Source organism: Artibeus jamaicensis, unplaced genomic scaffold, assembly GCF_021234435.1.
Source record: "Artibeus jamaicensis isolate MK-2021 breed Jamaican fruit bat unplaced genomic scaffold, CSHL_Jam_final contig_3126, whole genome shotgun sequence".
NCBI classification, from domain to species: Eukaryota; Metazoa; Chordata; class Mammalia; order Chiroptera; family Phyllostomidae; genus Artibeus; species Artibeus jamaicensis.
The window spans coordinates 17,805,593-17,823,897 of record NW_026521723.1 but is presented as its reverse complement, the minus strand read 5'-3'; the positions used below and the strand labels follow the sequence as shown (position 1 = coordinate 17,823,897).

The window sequence follows — 18,305 nt, the reverse complement described above, 5'->3', positions numbered from 1 at the left end:
CCTCCTTGGTTAGGTTTATTCCCAGGTACTTTAATTTTCTTGTTCCTATATCAAAAGAGATTTTTTTCTCATTTCTGTTCCTGATATTTTGTTGCTGGTGTACAAAAATGCCTTTGATTTCTGAATATTGTCTTTGTATCCTGCTGCTTTGCCTAATTCACTTACTAGGTCAAGTAGTTTTTTGGTGGAGTCTATAGGGTTTTCTATGTACACTATCATGTCATCTGCAAACAGTGAAAGGTTTACTTCTTTCCAATTAGGATGCTTTTTATTTCTTCTTTTTTTGTCTGATTGCTGTAGCTAAAACTTCCAATACTATGTGGAATAGAAGTGGAGAAAGAAGACATCCTTGTCTTGTTCCTGATCTTAGTAGGAAACCCTTTAGTTTTGCCCATTGAATGTGATGTTGGCTGTAGGTTTTTCGTATCTGGCCTTTAGTATATTGAGGAATGCTCCCTCTATTCCCACTTTGGTGAGTGTTTTTATCATGTATGGGTGCCGTACATTATAAAATGCTTTTTCTACATCTATTGATAATGATGATCATGTGATTTTTGTCTTTTGTTTATGTGATGTATTACTTTTATTGATTTGAGAATATTGTACCATCTTTGCATCCCTAGGATGAATGCCACTTCATCATGGTGTATGATCTTTTTACTGTATTTCTCTATGCAGTTTGCCAGTATTTAGTTGAGGATTTTAGCATCTATTTTCATCAGTAATATTGGCCTGTACTTTTGTTTTTTGTGTCTTTATCTAGTTTGGGGATTAGGGTGATGTTGGCCTCATAAAAAGAGCTTGGGAGTCTTCTGTCCTCTTGGATATTTTGGAATAGTCTGAGAAAGATAGGGATTAGCTCTTCCTTAAATGTTTTGTAAAATTCCCCTGCTAAACTTTGCAGTCTTTCCCCTGCAAAACTTTGCAGTTTTGTCTGCAGTCTGCAGAAAGAGCTTTTGTGTGCCAGGACTTTTTTTATTTCTGCTTCAGTTTTACCAGCTGTTATCATTCCTTTCAGACTTTCTTCTGCTTCTTCATTCAGTTTTGGAAGATTATATTTTTCTAGAAATTTGTCCATTTCACTGAGGTTTGCAAATTTCTTGGTATATAGTTGTTCTTAGTAATTTCTTACAATCCTTTGTATTTCTATGATATTAGTTGTAACCTCTCCCCTTTCATTTCTGATTTTATTTATTTGGGTCCTCTGTCTTTTTTAATTTTTAGTTATTTATCTTTAGAGGGGAAGGGAAGGAGAGAGGGAGAGAAATATCAATGTATGGTTGCCTCTTGTTTGTCCCCTGCTGGGAACCAGCCTGCAACCCAGGCATATGCCCTGCCTGGGAATCGAACTGTGATCCTTTGGTTCATAGGCCCACTCTCAATCCACTGAGCTACACCAGCCAGGGCAGGTCCTCTGTCTTTTTGTCTTGATAAGTCTGGTTAAAGGCTTGTTGATTTTGTTTATCTTTTCAAAGAACCAGCTGCTGGATTTATTGATCCTTAGAATTGTGCTTTTAGTCTCTATGTCATTTAATTCTGCCCTGATCCTGGTTATTTCCTTCTTTCTACTTGCTCTGCTCTTTGTTGTTGTTCCTCCAGCTCTTGTAGTTATAGTGTTAGGTTGTTTGCTTGAAATGTTTCCATCTTTTCTTCAGTAGGCCTGTATCGCTATGAACGTCCCTCTAACACTATTTATTGACAAGATTGTCCTTTTCTGTTGAATTTCTTTTACTCTTTTGCCAAAAATAATTTGACCATATTTATATGGGTCTATTTCTAGACTCCCTAATTCTGTTCCATTGATATGTGTGTCTGCCCCTTCACTGATACTACTGTCTCGATTATAGTAGCATTAATAGTAAGTCTTAAAATTAGACAGTGTGATTCCTTCCACTTTATTCCTTTTCAAAATGGTTTAACTCGTCTTATTTGCTTCTCTATATAAAATTAAAATCAGCTTGTCTATATTAACAGAAATTGTGCTTGAATTTCTATTGGAATTGCAATAAAGCTACAGATCAAATCAGGGAGAATTTTTGTTGTATCATCCCATCCATGAAACAGTGTGTCTCTTCATTTATGTTGAAGAAAATCGTAGACATGATATTTCATCTATATATATAGTACTTCAGTGTTTAACATTAAAGGTTAAAGACTTTTTGAACATAACCAAAATATATTGTCATACTTAAAGTGAACAATAGTTCTTTTATGTTGAATTTTACTTTAATTTTTGCAAATTTCTCCAAAATATTGGTTTATTCAAAACTGTATCTAAATAAGGTCCACTCATTGTATTTGGTTTCTTTTCATCTCAGCTTCCCCTTTCCTTTTTCATTTTTATTTTTTACCCTGTAGCAGTTTATTTGTGAAAGATAGATGGCCTGTTTGTCCTGTAGAGTTTCCTGTATTCTGGCCTTTGGCGATTGTATGCCTATAGTGCTGTTAAGTTTGTTTCTCTGAATCCTAAGTCTTCTCTAAAATAGTAGTTAAAAATAGTGGTCTGAAAGATGCAAGGTTTTTTGTTGTTGTTGTTTTTTACCAAAGTCAAATTGGATGTAAGATTTAATAAAAGAGAGTAAAAGGAAAGCTTAGGAGAGCTATGAGAGAGCAAATTATGTATATATTACAATATATATCTTATTAATATGTGTAATATATATATGTTGATGTGCAAGAGATTATGCAAATTTGCAAGTGACAGAAATATATGTGTATCAGAGATGATGTTTGATAAACTGTATACAAGAATTTGTATATGAGCCAGACTTAGTGAGTATGAGAAAAGGAAATAGTCCTGAAGGAGGTCACTCTTAACACTTTTTTCTCTAATAAAGCAAATTTCAGTTTTGGATAGTTTCTCCTAAATCAGGGTTGATGCTGGTAAAAAGAATCAAAGACCTTGAACTGAAGCTTCACTGTCTTTGATGCAAACAAAGAGTGATAATATTTTTATAAAATGGGAGGTTACATTGTTCAAAACAGTTGTGTACCATTGTTTTGAGTAACTGAGGCTCTGCAGGATTTTTATGAAGGGCAAAACGATTTGATAATTTGCACACACACCCCCAAGTAGGTTATTCACAGAGAAAGAAAGTAATGTCAAAAGAAGAGAAAAAGGTATCCTCAAGTGGGTTGTATTGATTGGATTATGAAATATTGATTCCCTGTCATACGCGGTGTTTGAAACCAGATTTTGCTGACTGTTGTAAATTGAGCTTGTAATATGTCCAAAATCCAAACCTTTTATTTCTCATATATGAATAGAATTCAAATCAATTCAACAATATTGAGCTCTGTGTTCCTTTTAGTAAAGAAGGAATAGCACTCTATCAACTGCATAGAAATAGAAAAAAAGAATTGTAATGGCCAGTGACCCTGAGGGATTTGTATGGCCTCTCCTCTGTCTCCCACAGCACACATTTCCAAACAAACATCTGTTTGGTACTTAATTCTTTCCTTTTACTATTCACTTTGTGATTCAGCTGTTTATTTCCCTTTCCATCTGTTGAATCCACCTTTCCCTAGGCTATAGCATCACCTATGGTTGATTTATTCTGGCTTTAATGTACCTATTTAATATTTTCCTTAAATAATTTATTCCTAAACAGAAATGTGTATGGAAATATAGAGCACATGGATAGCCCTGAAGGTACCCAGAAGCTTGCCATTTTCTGCTCTGACTCAAGGCTTGAGTGCAATGCTAGGTTCCAGGGTTTTCTCCCCGCTGAGGTTTCAGTCCACTCTCTGCATCTGTACAAAAAAATTCCTGAGCCTTAGAAAACAAAGCTTTGGGAGAAGTCAACTCAACCTACCTTGTTATACCTGGTGGGCACTCCATTATTCAAATAGTCTATAAAGACTCATGGGGACAAATTTTGAGAATTAGATGAATAGTTAGAACTCTATAAATGGTGAGGATGGATTGACAAACAAGTAGATGGAAGAAATTAGGGAAAAAGTAGTTTGGTGATAAGGTGAACAAGAGTCAGTGAATTATCAGTAAAATAGTATAAGCTATTTTACATACCTACATCAAAAGAGTAAATTCTATTCACCTCTTCATTATTTATTACAGGGATTATGACCGGGAACAGTTTGTTGAAAACCAAATCCCATTGTTGGTAATAGGGACTAAACTGGACCAGATTCATGAAACCAAGCGCCATGAAGTTTTGATTAGGACTGCTTTCCTGGCTGAGGATTTCAATGCAGAAGAGATTAATTTGGTGTGTATTTTCACTAATGTATGTTTGTATTATTATCAGCCGAAAGCAAAATCTAAGATTTCAACTGGCATTGGTATATCTTGGACCCCTTCCTCACATATAGTGTCACAACACAGGGACGTGGGTTACCTTGCCCAGGTGAATACTTAAGGCTCTGACCCTCTCTATGTAACAGGCACATCAAGACAAAAAAAAATGGCCCAAATGAAAGAGCAGGTCAAAGCTCCAAAAAATACAACTAAGCAATGAAGCAACAGCCAACCTATCAGATGCACACTTCAAAACACTGACAATCAGGATGCTCTAAGAATTGGTTGAATTTGGTCACAAATTAAATGAAAAAATGAAGACTACACTAAGTGAAATAAAGGAAAATATACAGGGAACCAATAGTGATGGGAAGGAAACTGGGACTCAAATCAACAGTGTGGACCAGAAGGAAGAAAGAAACATCTAGTCAGAACAGAATGAAGAAACAAGAATTCACAAAAATGAGGAGAGGCTGAGGAACCTCCAGGACATCTTTAAACATTACAACATCCAAATCACAGGGGTGCCAGAAGGAGAAGAGGAAGAACAACAAGTGGAAGAGTTATTTGGACAAATAATAAAGGAGAACTTACCAAATCTGGCAAAGGAAATAGACTTCCAGGAAATCCAGGAAGCTCAGAGAGTCCCAAAGAAGGTGGACCCAAGGAGGAACACACCAAGGCAATCATAATTACATTAACCAATACTCAAATGAAGGAGATAATCCTAGAAGCAGCAAGACATAAGGGGATAGTCACCTACAAAGGAGTTCCCATCAGACTGTCAGTGGATTTCTCAAAAGAGACCTTACAGGCAAGAAGGAGCTGGAAAGAAGTATTCCAAGTCATGAAAGACAAGGACCTACATCCAAGATTACTCTGTCCAGCAAAGTTTTCATTTAGAATGGAAGGACAGATAAAGTGCTTCTCAGATAAGGTCACATTAAAGGAGTTCATCATCACCAAGCCCTTATATGAAATGTTAAAGCGATTTATCTAAGAAAAAGAAAATAAAAAATATGAGCAGTAAAATGACAGCAAACTCATAGTTATTAACCACACCTAAAACAAAAACAAAACAAACTAAGCAAACAACTAGAACATGAACAGAAACACAGAATTGGAGATCACATGGAGGGTTATTAACAGGGGAGTGGGTGGGGGAGGGGGGAAGAGGTACAGAGAATAAGTAGCATAGATGGTAGGTAGAAAATAGATGGGGGGGCGGTGGGTAAGGATAGTATAGGAAATGTAGAAGCCAAAGAACTTTATGTACGACCCATGGACATGAACTAAAGTGGGGGAATGGGTCGGAGGGGGGTGTGCAGGGCAGAGGGGAGTGAAGGGAGGAAAATGGGACAACTGTAATAGCATAATCAATAAAATATATTTAAAAATGGTGAAGACTAGTGGCAGAGGTAACTAGGCCACAGTTACACAGGTCAAAGCAGGCACTCTGACTTCAGGGCCTGTGCTGTACAATTAAGCCACTCTTCCACTTAATTATTCTACAACTAACATTTAGAATTTTGGATCTGAAAGAACTCTTAGAAATTACCGAGATTAACAATTACCCAAACCTGACTGCATATTCATATTACCAAGAAACAGCACCTATGAAATTTTTTAAGTAACTGTCACATAACAGGAGCTTTTTATTCATAAGGTCTGCCAGGAGGACCAGGACTCAGAAATGACTCAGAAATGACTCAGGTGATTCTGATGTCCTTACTCTGTGAATCAACATTTGTGAACACTGCTTGGTTCAGCCCCACCTCTACCCTGACAATGAAACAGCATCTGTCTGCCGTGCCATTGGTTTTTACATTCTACTTTGCAATAGAAGTGCATTATTTTTCTCAGCTGCCACCATGGAATATTCAGAATAAGTGCCCCAGGTGGTCAGCACTGGACCATGATATTTCAAAAGGTTACTGCCACTTAGAATATATAATATCCTTGTTGAAGAAACACTGAGTTACCTCATTTGAACATTATTTCCAAAGTGAATTTTACCATTAAATATTCTTAATTTGTTCCATTAATATCTGTTTCAGGTGGCTAGGTGTGTGCTTTTTCTTCTTTCCCTGCATAGTCAGGGCCAGTTATTAACAAGATGTAAAGGAACTCCAGTGGTGGTGGTACTTTGGCATACAGTCTCCACAGAGTTCACATACAGCATGCTTCTAGCCTTGTGTCCATATATGGCTTCAAGGACACAGCAGAAACAGCAAGCGCTCTTGAGTATGCAGGGAATGAAAAATGAGGAAAATTGAATTAAAGTTTCAAAAAGAGATTGATCATCGGAAAGACTCAGCAAGTAAATATAAAGCCGCAAATAAAGAAAACGAATTTAACAATATTAGTGCTATCATATTTGGTTACTATATGTTTAACATCAAAGAAGAAATCAATGTTATTCTTGTGCCTGAAAAAAAGTCAGTGTTTAAATTATAAATAGGGAGAAGATTATTTACTTACTTTTTAATGAAATGGTTTCTTAGTTTTTAGAAATAAAATTACTTTCATTTGAAAATTTAAAAATTTACCAGTTACTATTCCAATAGTTTTCACACTAAAAAAGTTACGAGTCTTCCAGCCAAGATGGAGACATAGGTGGAAATACTGTACCTCCTTGCACAACCAGATTTAAGGACAACAATGATTTAGAAACAAAAACACAACCAAAACAGACAGAAAATTGAACTGTACCGAAGTCCGACAACAATGAACCATTCATCCAGACGGGTAAGAGGGGCAGAGTCGGTGGCCAGCAGAGTGGGGTCACAGCAGGAAAAAGCAGTGGCTGCCTGACCGACCTAGGCGCACAGGCGGTGGTTGGCAGATCCCAGGCATGGGGTGGCAACAGGCAGACCCAGTGAGGCACTCAAGGTGGCTGGCTGACAAAGGTCACACATTCATGTGCAGATCAACCAGGTGAAAAAACTAGTCAGTGAGACAGACCTTGCAACGCAGGGCCCCAGATCCAGGAAATAAAGCCCAAAAGCACCAACTGAAAAAACTTTCAGGGGTTGAGGTGCAGGGAGAGTCTCCCAGCCTCACAGGAGAGTTTGTTGGAGAGACCCCCAGGGTCCTAGAATGTACACAAACCCACACACCTGGGAACCAGCACCAGAAGGGCCCGATTGGCTTGTGGGAACTGGGAGAAGGGGCTGAAATCCTAGAGCGAACAGAACAAGCACCATTGTTCCCTCTCTGACTCCTCCCTGCCATACAGTGTCACAACCCAGCCACTGGTTTGCCCCACCCTGGTGAACACCTACGCCTCCGCCCCTCACACATAATCGGCTTGAACAGACCAAAACATTATGGCTCAAGAAGAAGAACAGCTCAAAGCCCCAGAGCCAATACTTTTAAGCAACCAAGAGATAGCTAACCTATCAGATGCACACCTCAAAACACTGGTAATCAGGATGCTCACAAAACTGGTTGAATCTGGTTGCAAATTAAATGAAAAAATGAAGGTTACACTAAGTGAAATGCGCAGGGAACCAATAGTGATGGAAAGAAAACAGACTCAAATCAATGGAGTGGACCAGAAGGAAGAATGAAACAACCAAACAAAAGAATGAAGAAACAAGAATTCAAAAAATGAGGACTGGCTTAGGAACCTCTAGGACACCTTTAACATTCCAACATCCAAATTATAGGGGTACCAGAAGGGGAAGAGAAAGAGCAACAAGTGGAAGAGTTATTTGGACAAATAATAAAGGAGAACTTTCCCAATCTGGCAAAGGCAATAGACTTCCAGGAAGTCCAGGAAGCTCAGAGAGTTCCAAAGAAGGTGGACCCAAGGAGGAACACACCAAGGCACATCATAATTGCATTAGCCAAGATTAAAATGAAGGAGAGAATTCTAGAAGCGGCAAGAGATAAGGGGACAGTCACCTGCAAAGGAGTTCCCATCAGACTGTCAGCTGATTTCTCAAAAGAGACCTTACAGGCAGGAAGGGGCTGGAGAGAATTATTCCAAGTCATGAAATCCAAAGACTCACATCCAAGATAGCTCTACCCAGCAAAGCTTTCATTTAGAATGGAAGGACAGATAAGGTGCTTCTCGGGTAAGATCAAATTCAAGGAGTTCATCATCACCAAGCCCTTATTCTATGAAATGTTAAAGGGACTTGTCTAAGAAAAAGGAGTTAAAAAAATATGAACAGTGAAAGGACAGCAAACTCACAGTTATTAACAACCGCACCTAAAACAAAAATAAGCTAAGCAGACAGCTAGATCAGGAGCGGAATCGTAGAATTGGAGATCACATGGAGGGTTAGAAACGCGGGAGTGGGAAGAGGAGACGGGGAGTAAGGTACAGAAAATAAGTAGCATAGACGATAGAAGAAAATAGATAGGAGGGAGGGTAAGAATAGTATGGGAAAGACAGAAGCTAAAGAACTTGTGAAATGTGAACATGAACTAAAGAGGGAGAATGGAGGGGAAGGGGTATGCAGGGTGGAGGGGAATGGAGTGGGGGAAATGGAGCAACTATAATGGCATAATAAAATATATTTTAAAAAGTAATGAAGAAAAGATAAAATTAAATATATTTTATTTAATTCAACATATCCAAATTTTACCATTTCAAGATGTAATCAACATTTAAAAGTATTTATAAAGTAAATATTAATAAAATATTAATTTTAATACTAAGTCTTCAAAATTTGGTGTGTCTTTTACATTCTAGTTCTTAATTAGATACTAATTTTTCATTCAAAATATTTGCTCTGTATTTAGATTTTATAAAATTTACATTTGAAAAAGCCAATTCACATACTCAGGTTATTCCAAGCATACTTAAAGTTTTCCATATTTATTTTTTTAATCATGTTAGGCTTATTCTGTCTAGAACAAATTTTTCTGTCATACATGTACTTTAAAGCGATCATGTTGAAGCATCTTCCCTAGTTATTATTCCTTTCTCAAGCTTGGACAAGCTTTTTAGAGCTATTAATTTTCAGGCTTTGCCCTCTGCCATGAGCAATAACAGATGACCCTTTTCAGTTTTAAAATTGTTACCCTGAAAATCATAGAACTTTTCTAGCATGGTTAAGCTGAAATTGTGCAACCTTAGAATTAAACCTTTGGGAAGTTTTGTTTGTTTGCTGCTTGGTTTCTGTATTTAGTACTTTAGCTCCATTTGAAATAGTCTCTGAAGTACTTTCGCATTCTGATAACTGTATCAGCAGTAACATTTTGTAAAACGTCTACACAGGTCCATCTAAGGTTTATCTCTCATAGGTCCCAACTGCTGTGTAAATGTACTCACACATTATTTCAAATACAGTAGTTTCCACAATGATATTTCAGTCTGTTTGATTTGTATATGGAATTATCTTTTATGGTAGGTGTTTTGTGTCTGAAAATTCAGCCTGATAGCATTTCTTGGGATGAAGAGAGAAGGGAACTAATATTTCAGTACCTGCTATGTGCCAGATGTATATTACCTTATTTAATTTTCACAGAAATCCTGTAAGTATCATTACCTCCATTTCATAAGGGAGCTCCACTTTAAAGATTTAGTAACCTAACCAATGTCACATAATCTAGAAATGTTGTTACAGACACTCAGATACAGAGCTTGCTGGCTTCTAGTATTCTGTGATCTTTGAAAAGTTTGTTGTAGTGTGTGTGTGTGTGGTTTTGAGAACGTATTATAGATTCTAGCCAAAATTAAAAATGTGCGCCTTGAAATGTTATATATGGATAAAATATAAATGACTGTAAAATGCATTGGAAGGGAATCATATAGGCATAGAGATTACAAAACAACAAATGCAACACCAATAATTTCAGTAATTTCCCAGGGGACATAGCCTGAAAGACAAACATAATTCTTGCAAGGAGTCTACATGATATTGTCGTAGTTTGGTCCTGTGTGCCCTCTGAGGTAAAAATCAAAGTATTCTTATCTCTTGAGGTGGCAAATCAATAATGATAAGCAAAGACACCACGACCCTGGAATTTCAGTAAAAGTATAGTAAGTCGTTTAAAGTGTTTACTAGTGTTTATTAGCAGTCCTGTCTTCCCTTATGAATTATTGGATGATGAATACATCGGTTCAGTGTCCTCTAAAATTGCTTAAATAACAAAAAGGGGTGTTACCCTCCTTTAGCACTTTCCTCTTTGCTTTGTGCATCATAATTTGAAAATTACACAAATATTTTATGAGAGCATTATAGCTGGCATTTTAGTGTAGAAATGTGCATCAGGAGCAGTGATACTAACAAGGAGCTTACGTTCCCTGACCTTTAATTGCAGATCTATGTTTTACCTTCTAGGATTGCACAAATCCAAGGTACCTTGCTGCCGGCTCTTCCAATGCTGTCAAGCTCAGTAGGTTTTTTGATAAGGTAATGGCCTCAATTAAGTTATTTTTAAACTTAATTTATATGAGACTTTAAATTTCTTGTAGAATGCTTTATCCTTTTAAGCCTTCATCCTGAATGTCACACACTGAATAATACTTGTTTTGACCTCTCTTATCTGTTGGTATAATTGCTCAAGGCCTGCTGGCGTATTTATTCTATCACCAGTGTTCTCTCAGCGAAGGATGAAAGCTACTGGATTGAGATGGGAGTTTTTCAAAGATACCTAATTCCCCTCCTTAAAATCATTTATGTTTCCCTACTTTGTAGCTCTTTTTGTATTCATTCACCCCTAACCCCTACAAAAGACACTGAACTGAGGAGATTCTGCTTAGTTAAAGCCCTGAGTTCTTTTTGCTCTCCCAGCTATTAATTGTTGTTACTGTTATTTTTAAGGTAATTTCATCTCAATTCCCTGTTGTTTCCCTATCAAAAACCTTTGCATTTCAATTATTGACTGTTGCTAGCATAATCTTATTGTAGAATGAAGGTGTAGAATGATTCAGCATGCTAGTAAATTAGAGCACTCTTCTCTCCTTCACAAGGCTATACAGCTGCATTGCACATAGAATTGACCGTTTAAGTTGCTTGCCCAATGCTGACATTGTGAAGGAAAGTAAAATAGGATGCATTTTTGTATGTATTATTGAAAAACATTAATTGCTGTATTATATTTCCTTTTAAGTGTAATCCCCCTCAAAACATTTCTCTCCTCATAGGTCTGTCTTATGAATCATTTTTCTTTCAGCAATTTAAGGATCTCATTAAATTGCTAAAAGAGCAATATTTAGTTCATTATCTAATATGTCGGGAGAAGATCAGCCCCCACACCCCTCCCTATTTAATATGAGGTCACTGGGAAATTTTTGCTTCATTGCAGAACTTCCCAATTGGTGTGTCGCAAATAGGGTACAGGTATGCCAAGATACTGATTTCCCTCAGTTACCAGAGCAGCTGGGGCCTCTGGGGTTGGATGATTGGCAGCCTCTTCCATATACCCCAGTGTGCCGTGCAAATATTACCATTTTGTAAATGAGATGCACTGCAAGGAACCACACTTTCTGTCTATATTGTTTTCAAACTTAAAATTTAAGAACTTTCATTTGGTTTAGATCCCTGATCCCATCTCATACAAAATGTTATTATCCCCTGAAAGCAACATCTTATAGATCTGTGTCTGACATGAAAAAAATCCCACAATATAACTTTAAATTTTTAAATAGTTTAATCTTGAAATTGAAATGTTAAATGTAATAAGTTATATCCTAGAGAAACAATGGGTTATAGACTAGTGTGACCCAAGTTGTCAGTCAAGGCTTTATTTTTTTAAAAATATCAGAGGGAACTTGATTGGCTTTAAGAAGAGAGCAAGATTTAGTATGGAGACATTACAAGTTGAAGGTAGGGAATTATGTGCAAAAGCAAAAAAGTAACTTCTCTCTCCATTGCCTAAACACAGCAAGAGGTATGTACATTGGGAGGGTGGCCAGACTTCCAGACTGAGATGGCTGTCTGGAGCCAATGGATGTAGCAGTTAAATATCACCCAGTTTTCTATACATCATATCTGCAAGAATTTAATGTAAAGATTTCTTGGAATCTGACACTCCTCCAGACTCCCTTGGCTAGCATTAATTTGTCCCTACTCTAGAATGATAGGATTTTCCTGTCCTTCCCTGGAAGGAGGAAAGATAATCAGTCACTTCTTGCTTTCTGTAAGACCAAGTATTTTGAGATGTACACGTATATTAATCATGAACCAGCTTTCTACCTCTGGGACCAGTGAATGCAACCTTACCCCAGATGTCTTGTAGCTAACAGCAACCCAGCTATATTCTTAAAGATAGAAAAATCCAGATATTTGGCTCTTAGGCAGTTGAGAGTAAACTGATACAGGCCTGGAAGCTCACTGCTCATTCAGAGGAATTATTTTCAGAATTTGAGATTCTAATGTCTTAGAAATAATCTCCAGCTAATCTCTGTGTATTCGTATGTGCTTAACTTTTCTCAATCATAACAGTGATTTCTTCTGTATAAAGAAAACAGTACTGTCTTTGCAATCATTGCTATTTCTCAAGTGTTAGAACAGAACTCATTATTTTTTTAAAACATTTTTCATCATCTGAAAATGTGGTGCTCCTTAAACCCACTATATTTGGGCATGTCATTTGAGGGCTTCTGTATGATAGTGGGGATGGATTTGTGCAGATACGTCTACTGCTCTACTGTGTTTTTCCTACTCACCAAATACAGACAGTTCTAAAACTGCTGAACCAAAATTAAGTCCATTAAAAGAAGCTAATTGACTACTTTGATGTTATGTCATCTGTCTCCATTGAGGCCCTACAGAATTTGTCACTTCACTATGTTGACTAGAGGGATGTGTGGTTCATTGTATCACAGACTCCTTTTTAAGGAATAGCTGTACTGTTAAGGCAAGTGCTTTGCTTTTATCTTATGAATTCTGTTTAGTGCCTTTTGGGCTGACTGCTAGGAAACTTAAAGCTAAATTTTCTGCTACATACTAAGAGTTGCATGGGATTATATGTCATTCTCTGATTTCTGGAATGAGGCAGGCTCTAATGGAAATATGTCCACAATCCTGATCTCATTAGCACCAAATTCAACTCATTGTACCAGATGTCTATAGCTATTGGAAAGACTCTTCATTTCAATATATGCCTTTTAGCCCCATGGGTGGCACTTAGCCACATTACAGTTAGCTACTTTTTCTAGTTATGTGTGCTAAACCCTTAAAATCTTTGTTTCTCACAGGTCATAGAGAAGAGATACTTTTTAAGAGACAGTAATCAGGTCAGTATCTATTTTTTCTTCCTAAAATGAGTTCTTAAGTTTATAGAGCTATGATTGCCAAATTTATTTTCAGAAGTGTTTAAAAAAGTGGAGTAAGCCCTGTCTGGTGTAACTCAGTGGGTTGAGTTCAGGCTGCGAACCAAAGGGTCTCTGGTTCAATTCCCAGTCAGGGTACATGCCCGGGTTGTGGGCCAGATCCCCTGTGGGGACCATGTGAGAGGCCCTCCCTCTCCTTTTCCCTCTCTTCCCCTCTCTCCAAAAATAAATTTAAAAAAATTTAAAGGGTTTAAAAAAAAGTGGAGTAAGTCCCTTTGTAGGCATAACCTTCTGATATCCTTCTGTTAAATACAAAAGAAAGTCAGATCAAGGGAAAGTAAGGGTCCAAGAGAAAAAAATCCAGGGTTAAGACTACATTATAAAATAATAAAAGAGAAGCATTTGCTTGAGACTCCAAAGGTATGTATTTAAAGTCTGTCACAAGTAAATAATTCATACAAAGTCCAGTAGGTGAATATTATGAGATTCACTTTCACCTTCATCCTCTGATTTAGATAAAACGATTTGTTAACAAATGTTTTCCATTTTGGTAGAATTTATTTTTATTATTTAATCTGCTGTGGTTTTCTGGGTAAAACCACAGAAGTTGTTTCTTTCAGGAACAACTGACTGACATTTGAAAGGAAAAAAAATTAAAGGTTATTAGCATTTGAACTCTGCCTACTTGAGACTTAATGTGATTATCTTTCTTGCCTACAGATTCCAGGCTTTCCTGATCGAAAGAGGTTTGGGGGAGGAACATTAAAGAACCTTCATTACGACTGAATTACACTCATTCTTTGGAAGAGTGAGCAAGAGGTGGCAGTTTTTCACAGCATTCTTCTTGCTGCGTCAGTTATTAATGTCTCAGCCTTTTAATGATCACCTTAAAATGCCACCCTGCACCCTCACCCTTCAATGGAAAACTGAAAGTGACAGTGTGGGAGGTCCAAATTTTGTCCCCATTATCTGTTCCTCACCTTTCTGTTACTGTTTATAGATTATGTAAAAGCTTTGTGGAAATAAGGGATGTTGTCAAAATGATGCAGTAATTGAGCAGTGACAGAGTGCTGCAGAGAAAATTTACTCTTGCCTAGAATAGAGGATTTTTAATGGGTCTGCAATTTTCCTGCACTCCTTGCTGAAGACTTAATTAAGTACTTCAAAAATGTATCTCTGTTGTTTTACTTTTTTGAGGGGAAAGGTTATGTTAACCAGCCCTGAGGTGTCCATCCGATATACTCTCTCATTTTCAAAGCAGCAAAATGGTGTTATTTAATCGTCTCCACCCTCACAGCACACACAAGGATGCCTAATAATAGCAATCCCTGTTCCCGCGCCTCTCCTTTGCAAACGGTTCAGTGGCTGGAAGAAGAGGACTAATGGCTGGAGTTAAATATAAATAGATTAATAATACATAGAGAATAGCAGTGCCAGAAAAGAAGAATTCCATAAGAAATTGACTGCTCACTAAATCCTTCACTCTTTAGGTTACAGCTGTCTGCATTCTCTTACTGTTTTCTTTTTGGAAACAAGTAGGATGAAATCTAAGACCTGCACAAAGGCAGTAACAAAGATTTACAACCTCTTCAGATTGGGGTTTTTTTTTTTTTGAAGGAAAAGATAACTCCTGAAATGACTCTTAACTGTAGTCTATAAACTAGGAATAATATTTTTTGTGTCAACAATGTATTTATGGAGAAAAGTCAAAATAAGTTCCACAGCAACACATTTACATGAATTTTGGACTGGAATTCTTGGATTTCGTAAGACAAAAATTTTTTTGGGGGGGGATGTGTATATGCATAATTGTTTGTAATTTTTTTACCCATCTTTTTTGCTTGTTTAATTTTTCCTATTGTGGTTATTCTTAAATATATACACCTAGATTCCAAAAAACTGTAACTTGCTGCCTTATTCAGCAACACCTTTCCACCCATATTCTCTCTCTGGCTCTCCTGTGGATCTCTGTACTTCTGATTTTGCTCCATATTAAAAATAATAATAATACAGAGTTTCAGCTACTCATTTTAAAACTAGGGGAAAGAAAAATAAATTCACTTTCTACTCTTTTTAGTTAAATTTCAGAAGTACCGTGGAAATCAAGATATGCTGAAAGAGAATGTTAAAATAACAATGTTAGAGAGTGCTTTTAGAAAGGCAGTGTTTGGAATTTGGGGAAGGATGATTAAAGCACTTTTCATCAGCTAGAATATTCTCCAGTCTTTCTTCGCATCCTCCCCCGCAAGAGTTAGTCCTGATTTCTTTTTTGACATTAAGAGAGCTATGCAAATCAGGATCTGTATGTGGAATTTGGCACAAATGCATTGTGACAGAGGCTGTGCAGTTAGGAAATAGACACCAAATGAATAAACCAACTAAAGCTCTTTGTATTCCTTTTACAAATAAATCAATAACTCTTTCCTTATGCCTTACCCCCCTTTCTTCCTCTTTCTTTCCCTTAGTTAAAAAAAAAATCTATCCCAGCCCTGGCTGGTGTAGCTCAGTTGATGGAGTGCCAGCCTATAAACCAAAAGGTCACCAGTTTGATTCCCAGTCAGGACACAGGCCCAGTTACAGGCCAGGTCCCCAGTTTGGGGGTGTACAAGAGGCAACCAATCAACATATCTCTCACACAATGATGTTTCTCTGCTTCTCTTTCTCCCTTCCTTCCTTCTCTCTGAAAATAAATAAAATCTTTAAAAATTATTCCAGTTTCTTTATGTTCTTCCTTATTAAAAAATAAAAGTAACCCATCACTCTTGGCTTCAGGTTCAACTGAAAAACTGACACTCCTCAAGTCCATTTCTTTTTGCTGTCAAGCTTGACTCTCTGAATTACAGTTTTCTAAGAAAAAAAAAAGTTTTAATAGCCTGTTTGTTGCAAGTATTAATAACAACAAAATAAGGCTGTTTTCCAAAATGAATGTTATTAGCCAGAGTTCTTCAAAAAGAATATTTTGAAGCATAATTTTTGCTGAGTCTTCCTCAGATCTGCTCATAAAAATTGCTTTTAAGTAACAAGTATAAATACCAAAATACTTTCTAAAAGGTGTTAATTAAGTCTTTCATTTTCTTTCTTTCTGATGGAACAAGTTGCTAGCAATAGAGAAAGATTTTTTTTCTCTTGTGATTTAGATGTCTAGCCAATGTTCTTACTCATTGTGGAGGCAACCAAATGTGGAAGCATATGGCCAGTCATCTGCCCCTCAGGTGGCAGAACCCTTAGTTGGAAAGGATTTGGGTTGGTCTCTTTACCTGAGTTCTCTCAGAAAAGCTGCTCTCAAAGGGTCTGATTTATATCGGCTTTATTTTGCGTTCTCAGAAGTCCCTAAAATTGAAACATCCATGATATATAGTCATGACTTCCGGCCAAGATGGAGGCATAGGTAGATATACTATACTATGTTTCCTCACATAACCAAAAGAAGGACAACAAATTTAAAAACAAAAAATAACCAGAACTGCCAAGAAATTGAACTGTATGGAAGTCCAACAACTGTAAAGAAGATACATTCATTTAGACTGGTAAGAGGAGTGGAGACAGGCAGCTGGGGCAAAGAGGACGTGCGGCAAGGTGGGACCTGGAGGACCGGGTGGGCAAGGTGGCAGCTGGTGGACCAGGCAGTCCCACATTTGTGTGCAAATAAACCAGAAGGAACAACTGGAGAGCGAGATAGACTGCACAACCAGGGTTATAGCATGGGGAAATAAAGCCTTAGAACTTCTGGCTGTAAAGAGAGTTGCAGTGGTGGGAGAGACTCCCAGCCTCATGGAGAGACCCACAGGGTCCTAGAATGTACACAAACCCACTGACCCAGGTATCATCACCAGAAGAGCCCAATTTGCTGTGAGTAGTGGGGGAAGTGACTGAAAGCAGGCAGAGAGCTGAGCAAGTGGCATTGTTCCCTCTCAGACCCCTTCCCCCCATACAGCACCACGCAGTGACATGGGTTGCCCTGCCCTGATAAATACCTAAGGCTTTGCCCCTGACTGCATAACAGGCATACCGAGATGAAAAAAAAAAATGGCCCAAATAACAGATCAAAACTCCTGAAAAAATACAACTAAGCAATGAAGAGATAGCCTGGCTGTCAGATGCACAGTTCAAAACACTGGTAGTAAGGATACTCAACAGAATTGGTTGAATATGGTCACCAAATAGAGGAAAAAGTGAAGGCTATGCAAAATGAAATTAAAACATACAGGGAACTCACAGTGAAGAGAAGGAAACCAGGGCTCAAATCAACAAATTGGAACAGAAGGAAGAAATAAGCATTCAACCAGAACAGAATGAAGAAACAAGAATTCAAAAAAATGAGGAGAGGCTTAGGAACCTCCACAACAACACTCTATGTTCCAACATCTGTAGTAGTACCAGAAGGAGAAGAGGAAGAGCAAGAAACTGAAAACTTACTGGAAAAAACAATGAAGGGGAACTTCCCCAATCTGGCAAGGGAAATAGACTCCTAGGAAGACCAGGAAGCTCAGAGAGTCCCAAAGAAGTTGGACCCAAGGAAGCACACAATAAGGTACACTATCATTACATTAGCCAAGATTAAAGATAAGGAGAGGCTCTTAAAAGCAGCAAGTGACAAGGAGACAGTTACCTACAAAAGAGTGCCCATAAAGCTATCACCTGATTTCTCAAAAGAAACTGCAGGCAAGAAGGGACTGGAAAGAAGTATTCAAAGTAGTGAAAGGCAGGGGCATACATCCAAAATTACTCTACCCAGCAAAGCTGTCGTTTAGAATGGAAGGGCAGATAAAGTGCTTCCCAGGTGAAGTCAAATTAAAGGAATTCATCATCACT

The 18,305-nt window shown here is 37.6% G+C and overlaps 1 protein-coding gene across 1 annotated transcript in view; it reads left to right on the top strand.

The window, feature by feature from the left end:
- Positions 1-15,706, top strand: part of RABL3 (RAB, member of RAS oncogene family like 3) — a 50,711-nt gene extending 35,005 nt beyond the window's left edge. The window contains exons 5-8 of the mRNA XM_053663136.1: positions 4,079-4,229; positions 10,558-10,629; positions 13,419-13,457; positions 14,214-15,706. Coding sequence (XP_053519111.1) covers positions 4,079-4,229; positions 10,558-10,629; positions 13,419-13,457; positions 14,214-14,279 — 328 coding nt within the window. The 3' untranslated portion in view covers positions 14,280-15,706. The remainder of the gene's footprint in view (positions 1-4,078; positions 4,230-10,557; positions 10,630-13,418; positions 13,458-14,213) is intronic.
- The last annotated feature ends 2,599 nt before the right edge of the window (positions 15,707-18,305 follow it).